This window comes from Mandrillus leucophaeus, unplaced genomic scaffold, assembly GCF_000951045.1.
Source record: "Mandrillus leucophaeus isolate KB7577 unplaced genomic scaffold, Mleu.le_1.0 Scaffold58, whole genome shotgun sequence".
NCBI classification, from domain to species: Eukaryota; Metazoa; Chordata; class Mammalia; order Primates; family Cercopithecidae; genus Mandrillus; species Mandrillus leucophaeus.
This window is the reverse complement of record NW_012106252.1, coordinates 2,463,931-2,482,895: the sequence shown is the minus strand read 5'-3', so window position 1 is coordinate 2,482,895 and position 18,965 is coordinate 2,463,931. Positions and strand designations below refer to the sequence as shown.

Genomic DNA, 18,965 nt, shown 5'->3' with positions numbered 1-18,965 from the left:
GAAGGAAAAAGATTGGATTCTAAGGGCAAAAGACAATAAAAGAAAAAAATTATTTTGAGGGAAACATTACAAAGGAAACATGGCTTGCAGACCCTCAGGGTTAGAATTTCATGGCAGAAAGCTATCAGCTTCTTACCTGGGATACAATATTACTTTAAGTTCACCGTAAAAGCTTAGAGAAACTGTTACTGTTTATGCAGAACATTGTGTTTCTCTAATCATAAATAAGACAAGGTTACAGATTACAAACAGTTGTAATGCAACAAGTTTATTATAATAAGCTCTTCTCTTTTATTAACAAGACGTGCAGCACTTTATTAAAATGTATTTTCTCTGCAGTGGTCTAAGAGACCTGGGAATTACTCTCCTTTGTTTATAAATGATGATAGTGATTCATAGAGAGGTGAGATGATTTAGATGGTTTGGGAGCCGGTGTGTTAAAAACTAAATATAGGACCTATTGGGATAGAGCTACCTTTTATGTGGTTAGAAATGGAAGTTTAAACTATGTGTCAGAGATACTAAGCATTTTATTTTTAAAAACAAAGGGTATCTTTTTTCTTTAAGCAATTGTAGGAAAAGCATGGTGATTCTTGATGAGATGGTAGATTTTCGGAGTGCTAAAAATCTAGACACACACATACACGCACACGCACAAGCACACATCCAAGAAGTCCAGTTTTAATTATATCTTTCTACAGTCAATGGAGGGATCCAGGACAGTGAAGACATAAATCCAAGATTAATAATGAAAAGAGACAGTTAGAAGCAAAACATGATTATATTGGTCTCTTGCTTGAAATCTTTCATTGCTTCAAAGTTTCAGTCCAAACCCCTTTGCTTTGGGGAGTCCCTTGTGTCTGGGTCTTTGTATTTCTGTCTTCTCTGCCTCACCCTCTTCAATGCATTGTTCATCTGGTCATTCCCAACTACCTCCTGTGGCTTAAAAACCCCAATCTCTTTGCTGCCTCCATGATTAATTAAGCTGTTGTTCTGTCTGGAACAACTGTTCCCTACCTCTCCTACTGCCTATTCATCTTTTAAAGCTTAGGCTGGATAACTCAGAGGCTTTCCATAACTATTTCTCACCTCTGACACTGAATCACCAAATCTGGGTTTTAGTTATTCTTTCTGTATGCTTGCATGCCATGCTGTTCACCTCCCAGTCACAGCAGAATCCCTCAGCATTGCAATTATTGTGATTATAACTTGTCTTTCTCCTTCACCAGATTTGGGAGAGACTTGAGGGCTCTAGAGACTTGAGGCAATAGCATTTCTTTTATCTTTCTACTCCTGGCATTAATGTGATGCCTGACACAGGATAAGCACTCAGGAAATATGGACAAATGAATGAGTGAATGGACTGAATCTCTTGTTGACAGTATCCTCTGTTGTGTCCCATAGACTCCATGGCTGCTAAGTTCTGTTCATTTAAGGTTGAGCTGTAAAAAGCCTATGGAATCCCCTGAGAAATTTCTTTCTGAAGGGACTAACAGGTACATTGAGGACATTTTAAAACAAGAGTGCTTAAAAGCATTTACTTCTCCCCTTCCTTGTCCTACTCTTTTCCTTGCATGTATTCTTGTGGTTTTATTTCAATGAATTTTCAGATTTTGACTTGTGTCTTTATATATGTATTATGTATAGATATAGATATATATGTATTATGTATAGATATACATATATAGATATATGTATAGATATACATATATTTATATGTGTTACATAAATGTATTGGATGTATTAATATATAGTATATATACATATATGTACTTGTTCTCTCTAGGCTTGGAAAAGAAAAATCTTTGTGAGATAAAATTAAGTAGGCTGATAAAATTCAGTAATGAATTAAAGCATATTTAATCAGAGTTTTAGCTCTTAACCTGAGACACCTGAAAAGTATTGGCATTCTATTGATTACTGTGGTAGAACATCTGTGCAGAGTACGGTGGCAAATAGAGGTATATTCCTGGTGCCTTGTGACTAGAGTTGACCACTTTGAGTTCTCTCTAAGAGAAGATGAAGTTGAAATAGGTACACCTCCAAAATACCCAGATTTTAGAATTGAATACTTGCCAATTTTAATCTACGAACCAGTGTACTCTTTTTCTATTATAATCCAATGTGGATTTTGTTAAAGAATCTTACATGTTTCATTTCTCTTGCGTATTTTGGGTTTATTTCATAACTGTGCTCATTAAGCTTCTGGCTTCATTAGTATTGAAGGTAGTATTGTGGTAGGAAAAATTGGGCTTTAGAGTCAGACATACAAGAGGCTGAATTCTGATTTTCTAAGTAAGTAACTATGACTTTGAGAATGTTGAATAACTCTTAAAACTTCATTTATTCTTATCCATTAGTGCTATTTTAAGGACTAAATGAATGATTTACTAGTGAAGAGTAGACAAATAAATGTTGGCTCACACCAAAATTACATTTGTCTGAGGAGGAAGAGAGAAAAGAAGGCAAATATAAAAGAGAACCTGTTAAAAGTTAACAAGCCATGTTAGTAGTATCCAGAATGTTAGTCATTCTTCCAATATATTCTTTTTTAAAAAATTAAAATAATCATCTTTTTTTATCTTTTTAAAATGGAAGAAATATACCCAAAACTAACATAAACAAAGGACACATCTTGCCAGGGAAATATAGTTTATTGGAAAAACCACCAAGAAATTTTCTTCTATGGAAATACCCAATACAAGAAACAAGAGCCAGGAAGCAGTATGATCAAGAACATGTAATCTGAGGTCTTACAGATTGAAACAGTATTTTGCTAATAAAACACATTCACCTGCCCACAGGAACCAAATGGTTATTCAGCTAAATAACCATGAAAAATACTTTTCTTTTTTCCCCCCATTAAAACCAAAGGTAAATTCTTCATATCTGGGCCATCTGATCTACCTTAACGTCTGGTAAACTACTGAGGCAAGTGACTACTGAAGAGACAGCTTCTGGATTCCTCGTTGTCGGGCACTGAGCAAAGTAGCCATCCATCAGCAGCTTTTTGGGAGGCAGGGCTCACAGCAGGGCTGAGTGAAGGTGGTGAGGTTGAGGGTCTCCAGGCCTGGGGTTGGCTGGCAGGAATTGAGCAGGAAGCAGGTGGGCACGCAGGGCTGAGGAATGTAGCAGGGTGGGGGACAGTTGTCACAGCAGGTGGGCTCCAGTAACCAAACCGTGTGTGGGCAGGTGCTGGGCAGGCAGACTCCGCAGCGGCAGGATTTGTCGAAGGTGCAGATGGTGGTGGCGGGCCCGGTGGGGACACTGCAGCTGCGAGAGGCACAGCAATCCATGGCAGTCGGTGTCTGGTTAGCTTTCAGTTTCTTAGACAGATGAGGTTGGTGAGGTACAAATGTCTCCTCTCTTGTTAGGGTTCTTATATACCCTCCCAAGTGGGCATTGGTCCAGCTGGAAGGCTTCCTGTTTTGTTTCTGGCACCCTTTTTCACTGAGATTCTCTAATCTGTTTGGCATGTACATGTCCATTAAGAGTTCCCGCTCTTGTTAAGTTAATCATATTTTTGAGTCATTGACTTGTCATTTTTGTCACAAGGTCATCACATTTTGTCTTCACAGGGTTCTGGCATGCCAAACCTTACATGACTTTTATGGGTAATCAATCCAAGTGACTATTCAGCTGTAATTTTGGAGGCCAAACTCTTCTTGTTTTCCCTCTTAATTTAAAATACTGTGGATCACATAATGTGATTTCTAATGACTAATTTCAGAATGAGTAACTCAAGTGATGAATTGGACCATTTTCAACTCAATAAAGTCAACAAGAATATGGCTATTTACAGATGAATGTTTCATGTGGCTACAGGCATCTCAGACATGTTTGCATTATTTAGTGATATTATAATTCAGGTTCTATTGAGCAAGCAAAGTGGCAGAGTGGTACAGGATGAAATTCCTTTCTGTTATTTTTAATAAATCCGTAGTGAATTTCTCAAGGTTGTATTCTATGGATTGTTTTTTTCTAAAAGAGTCTCTATTCCCAAAGCTACACCACAAAGTTACACCTCTTGTGGTGAATCAAAGTATAAATTCATTGGAAGGAAGGAAGGATCCACACAGTGGCCATTCTTTGTTGAATGTACCATTAAAAGAAAACCACCTCAGCCTTGATTCATTTTCATGTGAATGGTGTATGCACTTTAAAATAAGATGAAATAGGAATGAAAAGGAGAAACCTTAAGAGTCACAGAACAACAGTGGATTTTGGCAGGAAATCTGACCCAATGCAATTTAGAACTATGGCATTCATAAAAATCACTTTTTCACTGACTTACTCCCTACTTTGCTTGTTTATTTGTTTTCATATCTTGGATCTTGAACTAGATTGAAATTCCTTTGAGGTATGCTTTAAACAACATCCTTATTTCAGTCAGCCAGAAATTGAACCAGATAATCTCAAATGTGTAATACTCTAGATTCCAACATCTTCCTACACCTGTCCATGATCAGCACAAATCCTTTCAGATAATACTGTATAATTTAAATTACATACTTGTTGTGGTAATTTGTTGAATAAACAGAAAGCAAAGATTCTTGGTAGATTGTTTCTGATGGCACATTACCAAAAACTAGTAAGATCTATTTAAAAGAGAAGAAAGCTGACTAAAATCATTGGAAAATATCAAATGTCATTCATAGGTAAGCCTTATACGTTATATGTTAAAACAACCAGTTTATCTTTTTTTCTTTTTAACAACAAAAATAAGTGACCCATGTATGCCATCGAATACTACGCAGCCATAAAAAATAAGGAGATCCCATCCTTTGAAGAAACACGGATGGAGCTGGAGGCAATTATCCTTCGTAAACTAATGCAGAAACAGAAAACCAAATACTGCATGTTCTCACTTATAAGTGGTAGCTAAATGATGAGAACACATGGACACATAGAGGGGAATAACAGACGCTGGAAGCTATCAGAGGGTGGAAGGTGGGAGGAGGGACAGGATCAGGAAAAATAACTCATGGGCACTAGGCTTGATACCTGGGTGAAGAAATAATCTGCACAACAAACCCCCACGACACAAGTTTACCCGTGTGACACACCTGCACGTGTACCCCTGAACTTAAAAGTTAAAACCAAAAAAACAGAAAACAACTTTCAAATCATTTTCATGAGCAGGAATTTACAACAAATGCCAAGCGTGTTGAACATCATACTGTTACCAGATGGTGCCATGCAGGTCCAGGGCTTTTGGTGTCCCAAACAAAGAATTGGACGAGACACACACAGCAAAACGAAGCAGCAAAAGTGTATTAAGCACAGTATTACACTCTAAGAGGGGGAGAGCGAACCGACCTCTGTGAGACCAACCCCCAGCTTGGTGCAGTTTGGGTCTTTGTGTGTGTATGTGTGTGTGTGTCTCTTCCCAAGGCTGCCTAATCTCTAGCCAGTGTCTGCCTCTTTGATGGACAGGTGTGTTGCTTAGTTACTTTGGTCCCTGTGTGCTTGCACACCACCTCCAGCCCATAATTCTAAGTACATACGTGATATGCGGTCCATATGCATAAGCCTGAATGAGCTGATTTTCATACAAGGTGATGTTAAGGATACTTTTTCTCTTTAATGCACATGCTTATCCATGAAGAGTTGCCCCTTACTGGTTTGGTCCTTATCCTGCTCTGGCAATGGGGGACTTGCTTTCTTCTCTTATCTTACTTTTTGTTTTGGCTAGAGTACAGTGGCATTCTCTGCTCACTGCAACCTCCACCTCCTGGGTTCAAGTGATTCTCCTACCTCAGACTCCCAAGTAGCTGGGATTACAGGTGCCCATCACCACACCCAGATAAGTTTTGTATTTTTTTGTAGGGGGGGGGTTTCACCATGTTGGCCAGGCTGGTCTTGAACTCCTAACTTCAAGTGATCCACCTGCTTTGGCCTCCCAAAGTGCCAGGATTACAGGATGAGCCACCGCACCTAATCTAACTTCTGCTTCTTATCTTGCTTCTTGCTTACCTGCCCCTTCACCTTGCTTCTGGTCCCTGCTTTTATTCACTCCGCCCGTTATCCAAGTTTTAATTCCCTTTGCTATTCTCCTCCCTCAGTACCTACACTTTACCACTGAAGAACAGAGAAGCAAATTCAAGTGGCCTTCCCAGTATATTATAAAATTCAAAGTTAATGAACTAGTATTGAAACCGTCAAGGAAATGTCTAATGTTTACTTACTCTTGACTTACCAGTCTCTCTCATCTAGAAGCCAGTGGCTTGGCAAGTAGAATATATGAAGAAGACCCTCTCCCATTCTCTGTGTTCTCTCTGACTTCTCTTTTAAAATTTATCTTGAAATATTATATAGATTCAGGAGATCTACTATACAACATGGTGACTATAGTGAATAACCATATACTGCAATGAAAAACGCTGAGAGAATGGATTAAGTGTTCTCACCACAAAAATGATAGCTATGTGAATCATGCATATGTTAATCATACAGCACATCACATAAAGTGAAGGCGGGAGTCTCCTAGGTTCTTTACCCTCTGTGACCTTGTTCATACTGTTTCTTTAACTTAAACTGACCTTTCCCAGTTCTCTACTTTCCAAATCATGTTGATCCCTCAAGATTCAGCCAAACATCCCCTTCATAAAGAAACTTTAGGTGATTCTTCTAGATGTTTGCATCCTTCTCTCTGTTCTCACAAAATGGGCTGCCTATTCTTCCCTTTCAACCTCATTTCTTTCTGCTGTATTTTATAGTTTGTCACTTAAATTTGTTTTCCTCACTCCAATGCAAGGTTTTGGAAGTGGTAATCGTATGTTAGCCTTATTTGTCTTTTTCAAGCACTTAGGACAATGCCTGAAACAGGGTAGGCATTTGATAAATATTTGTTGCATTGGATTACATTTCAAATTAGAATTAAAAAGGTATTTATTTATTTTTGTAATGGCCTTTTATAACAGTAACTCTTTATATAAGCAGAGTGTTTCATTTTTTGTGTGAATTGCTTTACAGTAGTCAAAACTTTTTTTTTTTTTTTTTTTTTTTAATTTTATTTTCATTCTTGTTGCCCAGGCTGGTTTTTTTTGAGATGGAGTTTCGCTCTTGTTGCCCAGAGTGCAATGGCGTGATCTCTGCTCACAGCAACCTCTGCCTCCTGGGTTCAAGCCATTCTCCTGCCTCAGCCTCCGGAGTAGATGGGACTACAGGCGTGCACCACCACACCTGGCTAATTTTGTATTTTTAGCAGAGACGGGGTTTCTCCATGTTGGTCAGGCTGGTCTCGAACTCCAGACCTCAGGTGATCCGCCCGCCTCGGTCTCCCAAAGTGCTAGGATTACAGGCATGACCCACCGCGCCCAGCCAACATTTTTAAATTCAAAGATTTACTTAAATGAGATGGTGAAAAAAATAGGGGTTAGCTCAATCTTTGAGGTCCTTTCTGTGAGCATGTTGATCTCAAATTGCCAGCTTCACTCCTTCTTTAAGGACACTTGTGAGTTTATTTAGAGGCAGGGAAAAAACAAAAATTAAAGTTAGATGCTGACCTTGGCATTTAAAACAACTCTAAGCTTAGAGCCTAATGCATTTCACTATCCTCGCAGTTTTCTTCAGGTATCTACGTATGCCTGTGAGGCCTCTTTTTGGCTATGAAATTTATGTTGATGTCATCAGAAAGTGTAATTCTGCTGGATATATTTATAAGTTCATGATGCATGTGTCAAGAGTCGTTGGGTAATTATAGCATTAATGTTGAGACAGTATGTGGTTTGGGGAGTTGTGGTGTTTATTTAGTTTTGAAGTAAGGAGATCCATGATAGCATTTTTTTTCCCATTTCTCATTTGAAATCATTGATCGAAACAGGAGAAGAAAACTTCTGTAAAACTGAAGGCACAGTGGTATAATATTTTCTTCCAAATGGCCTAATTAAAGGCCATTTGCTGAGCAGCCCTTAATGACTACTGAAGGTCCTCAGGGCAATGTGGGCAAAGCTCTGTGGCTAGCAGCAAAGTGGTTCACACTCACAAGGCTGGACGCAGGTGGTGACAGAGAGCCTACTCAGGGTTGGAGCTGGGTGGCATTTGTTGGGCAGGCAACAGGATGGCACATAGGAGTCAGGCACACAGCAGGGCAGGGAGCAGGTTTCACAGCAGGTGGGCTGAAGGAGGCTGATCTCATGAGGGCAGATGCTGGGCAGGCAGGCTTCACATTGACAGCTTATGTCAGAGGGACAGATAGTGGTGGCCAGGCCAGTGGGGACACTGCAGCATCCTTGGAGCTAGGAATCACAGCAAGACATGGTGACAGTGGACCAGGAAAATGTTTTGTTGCAAAGAAAGGCTTTCTTCTACAAAGTTGTCCTCTATGGGTCTTTTATATCCACCTATCTCAGGGAACACGGCTTCTGTCCATCAGAATGTTGGACGGAACATCCTTGTTGCTGTTTACATAATCCTGTAAAAATAACTCACTAACTTCTTGTGTATCAGACACGGGATGAGCTCTCCTTCAGTTTCATTTAGTTGTGTTGCTACATTCAAACTTGCTTCCTGTTGTAGTTTCAAAATGGTGTCAGTGTAGTTTTCCACTTACTCACCTGTAGACACTTCCATATTGTATTAGTCAGTTCTCACGCTGCTATAGGGACATACCCGAGATTGGGTAATTTATAAAGGAAAGAAGTTTAACGGACTCACAGTAGACCCACCTCGGCCTCCCAAAGTGCTGGAATTACAGGCATGAGCCACTGCCCCCGGCCCCAAGAACAATTTGAAGGAAAAATGAAATACCATTTTTTTAATTATTATATTATCAAGGATAAACAATTATTAAGGGCAGTTGTTTTACTTTGATTATTGATGCTCATCAGAAAACTGAAAATGTGTTTGAGTTGCCAAACATTCTGCATTTCAATTCAAAGTTAATGATCCAGCCAATATTTCTTCTCTGCTGACACTGCTAATCAGTGAAGTCTGACTTTTTAAAAAAGGTTTGTTCTTACCTTGGAAACATGAATACCTTTTTAAATACTCATCGTATACCCTCATTTTATTTTAGACTGTAATCGCCGCAGAGAAAGCAGAGCTGCTGTGTACAACAAAACATACAATTGACAGGGATAGTAGAGAATATATTGTCAAGTGTCATATACTTTCTCCTGAATAAAGACAGCCGCCTATAATCACATTTCTCTTTGACATATTGCTGTCTGTGGGGAAGGCGAGTGCTTTGGTGTAGTGGAAAGAGAAGGGACTTGGGACTTAGTTTGGGGTTTAATTCCTTCTCTCTCACTTACGATTTACGTAACTTCTGCAAGTACTTTAGTCTTTCTCAGCCTGAGTTTCTGCACCTGTTAGTGGCCTTTCTTCACTTGTTAGTGATGCAGGGGAGCCCCAAAGTGGGGCTTAGCCTGCAAGGGTTCTTGGCTTTGCCCAGGGAAGAATTCGAGGGCAAGCCAGAGGTAGAAAACAGCTTTATTGCAGCAGCAGTGTTATAGCTCCATGACTGCTCCTGCAGACAGGGCTGCCTCTGTAGGCGGAGAGTAGCAGTTCAGGGCAGTTTTACATATTTACACCTACTTTTAATTAGATGTAGATTAAAGAGTGGTTTGTGCAGACATTTCTAGGGAAGGAGTAGAAACTTTTAGGTCATTGGGTCTTTGCCTTGGAAAGGGGTGGTAACTCAGGTGTTGCCATGGCAACGGTTAATTGACAGGGCATGCTGGTGGGCATGTCTGATTGGAAAGCTGTTTCTGTCCCCATCCTGTTTTAGCTAGCCCTCAATTTGGTCTGGTATCTGAGCCCCACCTCTGGAGTAGAGTCCCACCTTCTACCTCATTAGTATGCGCAGTAGGTATTCACTCAATGTGAGCTATTCCCAATGAAAGCAGTAAAAGTAATGAGGTAGAATGGGCTTGGTTAGTTGCACGGGGTACTTGTTACTTAGAATGCTTCTGGATGATCTAGAATCATAGAACGTTAAAACGAAAAGCAACCTTAGAGATGGTCTGATTAACCAACCCATTTTACTGCTTTAACACCTGAGACCCCAAGAACTTAATTGACTTGTTTAGGGCCACAGAAGCAGCTCAAGGCAGAGCCAGGGTTAAAACAATACATCTTCTGGTTTCCAGTTGGGGATTTATAACTAGGCCAGGGCCCGTGAATGCTAAAGACCCATGGTAGTAGTAGTAGGAACTTCGAGTTATTTTCAGTATTAAAAACAAACTCTAAATTTTTATCCCTTACTAGCATGTATGAAAACATGAAACTTCTTTGTTTTTGACTAGAAAAAAGGTAACTTGGCATGGTAACAAAGGTTATTCTATAATAATCCTAAACATGTCGTTGATATTTATAAATGTATGTATGAACAAAAATGAAGGAATTATTAAACTTTTTTAAGAAAGCCATTTGGGAAAAATACATATTTCAAGAAATAAAAAGATGCCCAGCCTAAGTATCCATCATCCAATGAGTGGATAGAGAAACTGTGGTGTGTATATATATACCGTGGAATACTACTCAGCTGTTAAAGAGAATGAAGCAATGTCTTTCGCTGCAATTTGGATGGAGCTAGAGGCCATTATTCTGAGTGAAATGGAGTGGGAAATCACAGGAACCGAAAACAAAAAACCATGTTTTCACTTATAAGTGGAAGCTAAACTAAGTATGCAGATGCATATGGAGTGATATAATGGACTTTAGAGACTCAAAAGGTGGAGGGTGGGAAGCAGGCCAGGAACAAAACACTACGCATTAGGTACGATGTATACTCCTCGGGTACGGGTGTACCAAAATCTCAGAATTCACCACCACTGTGTAATTCATCCATGTAACCAAAACCACTTGTACCCCAAAAGCTACTGAAATAAACAAATAAATAAACAAATATTTTTAAAAGCTGCTTTTTGGTGAGAAAGTTGGGAACTACCATGTGGCAGTAATGGTGGGAGTCTCTCATGTGTAACAGGTTGATGCTGTGGACATGTGGTTTCCACACTTGAGGACATCTGGTCCTCACAATAATCCTGAGACAAAAGCAAGGCAGAAAGTAATAACAAGCTAACTGAGACTGTAGGAAACCAAACTATAGGTGGGAAACCACTTTAGTAACAGGGAAATTGAGACTGAGAGGGAAGCAATTGGCCCAAAGGCCAAAGGCAAGTCTAAAAGTATATATATATGTGTGTGTGTGTGTGTGTGTGTGTGTGTGTGTATCTCACCATACCTTTATTTTCTGCAAAGACCTAATTGCACTTAGATTTTTCTAAGATAAATAAGGACATGAATTAGGAATTAGTGGTTATCGTAGAAGTTTTGTTCTAATAGAAACTGTGTGTTTTTGCTCTCAGAATTGTGTGACTATTTCTGGTGTATAGAAAATACTACACTGTGGTCTGATATTTTAAGTATATTTCATTGTCATGATATTATATGTCACTTAGACTAGCAAACTTCTAATCATGGTCATGACTAATGTAAACCAATGTAAGCCCCATTTGAGGGCACAATGAATACTCAATAAATGCTGATATTAATTCAAAATGGATTTTTTTGGAAGGCAGCATATAGGAAGAAATGGGTGTATATGCTTCTCAAAATTGCTTTGCATTTTGAGCTCAGAATTTCAGATGACTGTGACTAGGATGATCAAATTATTTATACACACCAGCACAGTGATCAATTCATTTAGTCAATTAAGGAAGAAAGAAAAGTCAATGTCAGAATCAATGGAAACTAAAATCCAGTATTTTAAAAACATTCTATTAATCTCTAGACTCTAGCGTAGTGCTTGCACAGTGGATGTCTTCCAATAATATCTATTAAATAAATATATGTTAAATAAAAAGATTCTATAAATGAACTACCACATTTTTAACTTTTTAACCTATCACAAATAACCAGTATCTGTTTTTTTGATAAATTCCACTATGAGAGCTCTTATTCTGTTGGGGTAAATCTTGGATAGTGTGTTAACTTGCTGTTCAGGTTTAGGTAGGCATTCCACTTTCCCTAATGGGAAACATGAAAATAAATCATCACAAGGTCATATTTGCTAAGCCAGAATAAAGTTTATTAACAAATAGTCAAAATGGTTATTTCTCAAGAGTGATGAAATAGCCTAAAAGACAGAAAGGAGGTCTCCAACTGTACCGAAAGGAGCAAAGAATTAAGAAGATTCATCAAGACTTGGCCCCGGGGATTGGGATGGCCTTAGCCTTGATGTAGGCAGTAGTGAGTGCCGAAGCCCGGGTGGTGCAGAGGACATTGGGCAGCCACCTCACGGAACGTGTGCAGACTTGGCTGGTTAACAGCGGGGCTCGCAGGGACTCTCACAGCCAGGCTGAACATAGGTGGTCAGGTTGATCCCACTCAGGCCAGGAGTCGGGTGACAGTTGTTGAGCAGCCAGCAAGTTGGCACATAGGTATCAGGCTTGCAGCAGGGTGGGGGGCAGGTGTCACAGCAGATGGGCTGAAGGAGGCTGATCTCATGTGGGCAGGTGCTGGGTAGACAGACTCCACAGCGGCAGCTTTTATCAAAGGAGCAGAAGGTGGTGGCAGGGCCAGTGGGGACGCTGCAGGAGCGGAGAGCACAGCAATCCATAGCAATGGGAGGTGGGTTTTTGTTGAGTCGAGAGAAGTCCTTTGGTGTCTCGATGCTCCTCTCTTCTACCCTGGCTCTTATATACCCATCTCCCTGGGCGTCAGCCTATTACTGAGGGTTTTTTCCCCATGTTTCACTTTATAGCTATCTCCATAAAAACCGTCTAATTACTTAAGTGTTTATTACCTAAGATACACTGCTCACCTCATAAAAGAGATTTAGGTTGTTTTGTTGTTAAATTAGGACTCTTCACATTGCCAGTGTGTCACTACACAGAAAGCTTCATTCCAGTCTTCAAAGGTACCGGGCCATTATCTTCTAATCATTATACACTCACTAATAATGGCTTGGTATGCCAGGCATCTGCAGACCTTTCCCACTTCTTTTGTTTACTTTTCAGATGAAGAGGACAAGTAAGCTTTTTGTTTGTTGTTCTACCAGTGACCAAAGGTTCTATGTGATCCTTTATGCCCTCTGGTTGAAAAAATGATATCACATTTTAGATTTATTATTTGTGGCTCCAAGAAATGAATGAAGATGAATGGATAGAATCTATAGAGAAATAGATTTTGGTTTTGTGTAAAGAGGCACTTTTTACAGAGCTGTAACAAATCATTTGTTCTCCATTCCTTTCAAATATGCTGCGAACAATAACTTGGTAAGAACCTGCAGGTGGGAATGAAGACCTGCATGGGTGACAAAGATGGGTGTCCTTTAAGCTCCATCCAACTGTGTTATAAATGAAGATTATTTATGACCAAAAATCTAGTTGTATTGGGCCATTCAGAAGCTAAATGGTGCAGTATTTCCCAGACTGAGTTCCGTGAACACCAGTTCCAAGGGACTTGAAAGGGTTCTCTGGTAAGTAAGTTTGGGAAAGGCTGAGTTCTTCATTGTTGGGCCTCTCAGAGCCTTTAATGTGCTAAGGTGCTCTACGACTTTTCAATACAAAGATAGAGCATATGTTTTTCTCCAAACTTACTTGACCGTGGACTGCTTTTTGTTTGTTTTCAGAGATTAGCTTTAAAGGTCAGTGCTTTATGGAACATACTTGGGGAGATTTAGCAACAAGTTACAGCAAGCTTGTCCAACCTGCGGCATAGGTCACATGCGGCCCAGAATGGCCTTGAATGTAGCACAGCACAAATTTGTAAACTTTCTTAAAACATTATGAGATTTTTTGTGATTTTTTTTTTCTTTTTTTGGCTCATCAGCTGTCATTAGTGTTAGTGTTTTTTACGTGTGGCCCAAGACAATTCTTCTTCTTTCAAAGTGGTCCAGGGAAGCCAAAACATCGAACACCCCTGTCTTATTTCCAGGCTCTGTGGTCCAGAATAGAGACATTTCCAAATTTCATCTAAACCACTAAAACTCTAAAAATAAAGTTTTAAAAGTAGATGAAGGTAGAAAATTTAGTATGATTTAGAATTACTTTAGAATAGGAAAAATATTGAACTGGTAAAACCTTTAGAAATAGCTTACTTAGAAAGGTTTAAAAACATGTATATATTTTCTTGACCCATTTTTTCAGATAAGATGGCTCAAGTTGTAAAGACAAGTAGAAAATTGTACAATGCAGAGGAATCAAAAGCCAAATGAGATGCAAATCAACAAGATGATGGATTAAAAAAAATGCTTAGCATGAAACTGCTTTCATTTTAGCCATTTTCTTATTGGAATGATTTTGCAGTTTTGGATTCCTATGCTAGAATTTACATCTCTCTTAGATAGTTACATATCAAAATTAGAATTTACATATCAAATGCTCATTGATTGAACACCTGCTGTACATTGGGCATCATGCAAAAAGTCGCAATAGGCTCCTGCCCTTACAGGGGTCATAGAAAAGAAGAGAGACACAGAGAAGTAAACCAGCAAACAATAACAAAGGATTGTACATTTAGATTTTCCAGGTTATGATATGAGAGTTTAGAGATAGAAGCTATAGACTTTACCTGGAAAACTTAGGAAGCCCTTCACAGAAAGAGAACATTTGTTTGGATCTTGAAGGGTGAAAAGGAGCTTAGCAGATAGAGATAAATAGGAAGGGGATTTCAGCCATTAAAACAAAATGCCACGGGGCACTCATGGGAGGACAAAAAGTGTTGCCTGGTTGAAGCATAGGTTCTGAATCTGTTAGAATGGAGGTGGAAAGATGGGTTAGTGCCATAGCATGAAGAATTTGTACTGTGCTTATTATCCTACATTTAGGATTTTGAACTTTATCTTGTAGGCAATGGTCATTATCTAAGGGTTGCTGAACAGGTATGTGACATGACTAGATTTTGAAAATACACTGTAGTTTTTGACGGGAGGTTCATCATGGTTATCATTGTCACTTACTAAGTATTAGGTAATGTGCTGAGTGCTTTGCATGCATTGTCTCATACAGTTCTTACAACAACCTTATGATGATGTATGCAATGATATTATCCTTGCCCTTTGACAGACAAGGAACCTGAGGCACAGAAGGGCTAAGTAGCTAGTGAGTGAGTAGCTGGCATTTGAAGCCAAGTAGTGTGGCTTCAGATTTCATGGTCTTAATCACTGTGCCAGATTCCCTCTTGCTTTAGGGGTATTGTCTGACTACAGTGCAGAGGACCCTCAAGATTAGTTGAGTGTAAGATTGGTAGGAAGGATGGGGCCAGGTCATTGAAGGTCTTGGGACCACAAGGGGAGTTGGGTTTAGATCTATTTTCATAATCAAAAGACTATGCTGTAGAAAGGAGGTAATTTGAAGACAGGGACAATAATTAGGAAGCTATTTGGTGTTCTAGGGGAGTGAGGAGTATCTTAGAAGATATCATAGTTTTGTGGGACTAGAGAAGAGGGACTTATCAGAGATTTCTTACCACATCATTCAGTTTTTAGGGACCACCATCTGGGTAGTACATCAGTTTCCACAATAAAATTAATATTTTTGTTTTTAAGGTAATGGGAACACTAATCCTCTGCTAACACTTTGCACGTATTGGATGTATACCATGTGTCAGGCATGGTGCTAAGTATTATAGTGTATCTTCTTCCTTATATCTTACAACCCTTTAAGATCACTATGGGGTACACAGTTACTGCACCCATTTCACAGATGATGAAACCAAGAGTAAGGATATTAAGTAATAATGTTAAAGTCACACCGAATGATGGCTCACCTGATAGCAATCGCTTGCACAAAATCAATACTTTTGTGGAATTAAATTTTATATAACTGTAGATTATGCTCATGTACTTTTTAAATTTATTAATGTCTTCAACAAAATGTCTAAGACTATGCTAGGTGCTAAGCATAGAGCAATAAACAGGTCAGATAAGGTCCTTGTTGTCAAGGTGTTAATTCCAGTGGGAGAAACAGACAATAAAAAAACTAAGAAATGAATAAATAAGAACTCCAGAGAAGTGCCGGGGAGTGTACCTACCTTAATTAGAGTGGTCAGAGTGGCTGGACTACAGTGAAGAGAAGGAATGTAATAGGAAATGAGGTTACAGAAGGTGGCAGGTGGCAGGGCGTGTAGGATTTTGAAGGAGTGTAATAAGAAATAAGGTTACAGAAGGTGGCAGGTGGCAAGCCGTGTAGGACTTTTTAGTTGTTCTACACAGTTTAGATTTTATTCTAAGGGTGTTAAAATCCACTGGATGACTTCAAGAAGGGAGTGATAAGGTGCGATTTATGTTCAAAGGAAAATGAACTGCAGCAGAGCAAAGTGGAAACTGGCACGACTAGAAAGTGTGAGGATAGACAGTTGATGCCAGTTTTTGATGAACTGTTAAGAGGTGGTAGAGTTTGGAAGCCCTTTTGAAAGTGGAGATGAAAGGTCATGCTGATTGAGAGGATGCGTGGAGCCAAGGATCATATCTAGGTGTCAGATTTACTCGTGAAAAAGGCTGCTGTCTGGAGTGATAGGAAAGGGATTGGAGATGAATTTAGTTTGGGACCTACAGACAAAGCGTCCTGAAGCCGTGAGAGGAAGCCCAGCTGGAGATGAAGATTTGGGAGGCTCCAACATATGGGAAAAATTTTGCTTTTTTTATGAGATAGTCACTTTTACGTGCGTTAGTCATGTTTTGCTGTGAGCCACTTTGTGCCTTACCAACATCCATCTCCCAACAACTCAGTGAATTTCTGGGTGGCTATTGGGAAACGCCTTCCACAGTGGCACCTCCTGAGTCAGCAGGGGTGTTAGGAAGCTTCACACCTCAGGGCCACTCAATTTTCCTAAAGCCTGTTGGAATTCTTCATCCCTTCACAAAAGCAGGATATAGAAACCTTTAAAGTTTGTCATCCTAATAAAAATGCCTAGTAAGTAAAAACATGTGGTCTTCATTTCCTGAATTGCATGATCTTTGAAACTGCCAGTGCATTCCTTTGTAATATAGCTTGAAAGAAAGAATGGCTGGTATCAGGGCTGCCATTGATATCAATTTATTCTTTGTTTACTTTGCTATTTGCTGAGCATTCATGCAAAGGATTCTGGGCTTGGGTTAAATGGTGAACTTTGGGAGTTTTTTCCAGTTGCATCAGATTGTTTCTTTTTTTCCAGTTTGTGGGTATAGTCAAGCCTGATATATCTCCTGCCACCTTTATTAGCTTGCACTAAAAATTACCCCCAAATTGAATTTCTTTTCAATGGAAATAGTGGTGTTTTCCACTTAAGGGCATCTGATAGTCTTTATAGTTGTCTTCTGGCAACATGCAGAGCTGATCGCATAGCTTTCAGTCACGTGGCACATGCAACATTCTTGCAAGTGGTTGCTTAGCCAGCTGGCTGGAAGTGTTACCTATTTCTTCCTGGGAACCCTAGGCTCTCAGTTTAATTCTCATGTATTATTGTAGGCTGTGGAGTGTACAGATAGTAACAGATAATTATGTATGATTAATATATAAAAATATGTATTAACTAAATTAATCTGTTTAGGAAAATAGACCCTCAATAAAATTTGAGTACCTACTATATGCCAGGCACTGGTGAAATAAAATTTGAAGCTGCTTACTATGTGAAATATTGAGATATTTAAACTTGTAATTATTCTAGAGTAAGCTTTGGAATTTTCATCCTTGGAATTATTTTCTAGCAATAGTTGTACTTTACAATTTTATTTTGAATCAGAGACTTTTTTCTCAATTGATTACATAAATCCGACTCCTGCATTGAATTAAGTAATCACTGTTTTTCCAAAGAACTCCTGTAGTACTCAAATTTTTTTGAAATTAAGAGACTTAATTGTTATGTATTTAAATATTAGCTGACACTAGGGTTTAAAATATACTTTGAGCTTTTAACTTATTTTACTAAACATATAGTTGACTATAGGAAAAGAGCAAGCTCTCATACAGAATTTTCTGTGTAACAGATTTTTTAAAAAAGTGCATTACATGCATCATGTCATTTAATTCTTACCACAGCCCTATGAGGCTGGTATTAAAGCTATCCTCTCTTTTATACCTAAAGGAAACTGAGGCATAGAGCAGTTAAGTAAGTTGCTCAAGGTCAATAGCTGGTAAGTGGTGGAATTAAAATCTGAACCAAGGCCATCTGGCTCCATAGTCTATGTTCTTAGTCACTATACATTAATCTATAATCTCTCTATTATTGATTATTACATTTTTCAAGAGAAAATACATAACTTGGTTTATTTCAACCAATCTCTGTTGAGCACCTGGTATTTGCTTTGTACTGTGCTAGGAGACTGAGGACATTCAAGGACAAGCAGGACATGGTGTACCCTTAAATATCATAGAATTTACTGGGATTCTCAGGGTACACAGGGCTTGAATGCAAGGCAGAGGAGTAGGAAAGGCATTCCAGCTGTAAGGAACAGCAGCAGTAAATGCATAGAAGAAGCGGAAAAGAACAAATGGTTGTTAGGAAGCCGTGAATAGTGCAGTGTGTCTAGAGAACCATTGTGTGAGATAAAAGCAAGAAGTAGAGTCTTGACCCCAGGATGAGGAGTTTGAACTTGAATTAAGTAGACCCATGGAGAACGACTGGTATATATTTTTCTAAGGCAGGGAACTTACCTCTTTAACTCCTTCATTTGTAAATATGGCTAATGTTACTATCACATTGATAGGATGTTTAAAGAATAAATTAAAGAAAGCATTAAAATGTGCAATGCAGTGCCTGGGACATAGTAAGTCCTCAGTAAATGATCCTAATAGGTGTGATGGTTGTTACTAAATAAGCAGAGGGAGGCTGGAGCTTTTTTTTCCCTGACATTTTCAGGTATTCTTTCTCTCCAACAATAGGGCATCTAGGGCTAAATTTGGGAGTTTAGTTTTTAGGTTTCTCAGGCCTGGGAAGCCTGCCTGTTGATAGTCTTCATTATAGTTTTTGTAACCAGTGAAGACCCCACCTCCACAAAGGGCACTGTGCCCCTCGACCTTGCTTTGCTGGAGCCC

At 39.2% G+C, this 18,965-nt stretch overlaps 2 protein-coding genes across 2 annotated transcripts; both read right to left on the bottom strand.

Moving 5' to 3' along the window:
* Positions 1 to 2,635: 2,635 nt before the first annotated feature.
* Positions 2,636 to 3,335, bottom strand: LOC105552985 (keratin-associated protein 3-3-like). The gene has a single exon (XM_011998866.1). It carries the CDS (start codon positions 3,294 to 3,296, stop codon positions 3,000 to 3,002), a length of 297 nt encoding a protein of 98 aa, XP_011854256.1. The 5' UTR covers positions 3,297 to 3,335; the 3' UTR covers positions 2,636 to 2,999.
* Positions 3,336 to 12,015: 8,680 nt separating this feature from the next.
* On the bottom strand, positions 12,016 to 12,601 carry LOC105552986 (keratin-associated protein 3-1). Its single transcript, XM_011998867.1, has one exon. The coding sequence runs from the start codon at positions 12,566 to 12,568 to the stop codon at positions 12,272 to 12,274; it is 297 nt and encodes a 98-aa protein (XP_011854257.1). The 5' UTR covers positions 12,569 to 12,601; the 3' UTR covers positions 12,016 to 12,271.
* Positions 12,602 to 18,965: the final 6,364 nt, after the last annotated feature.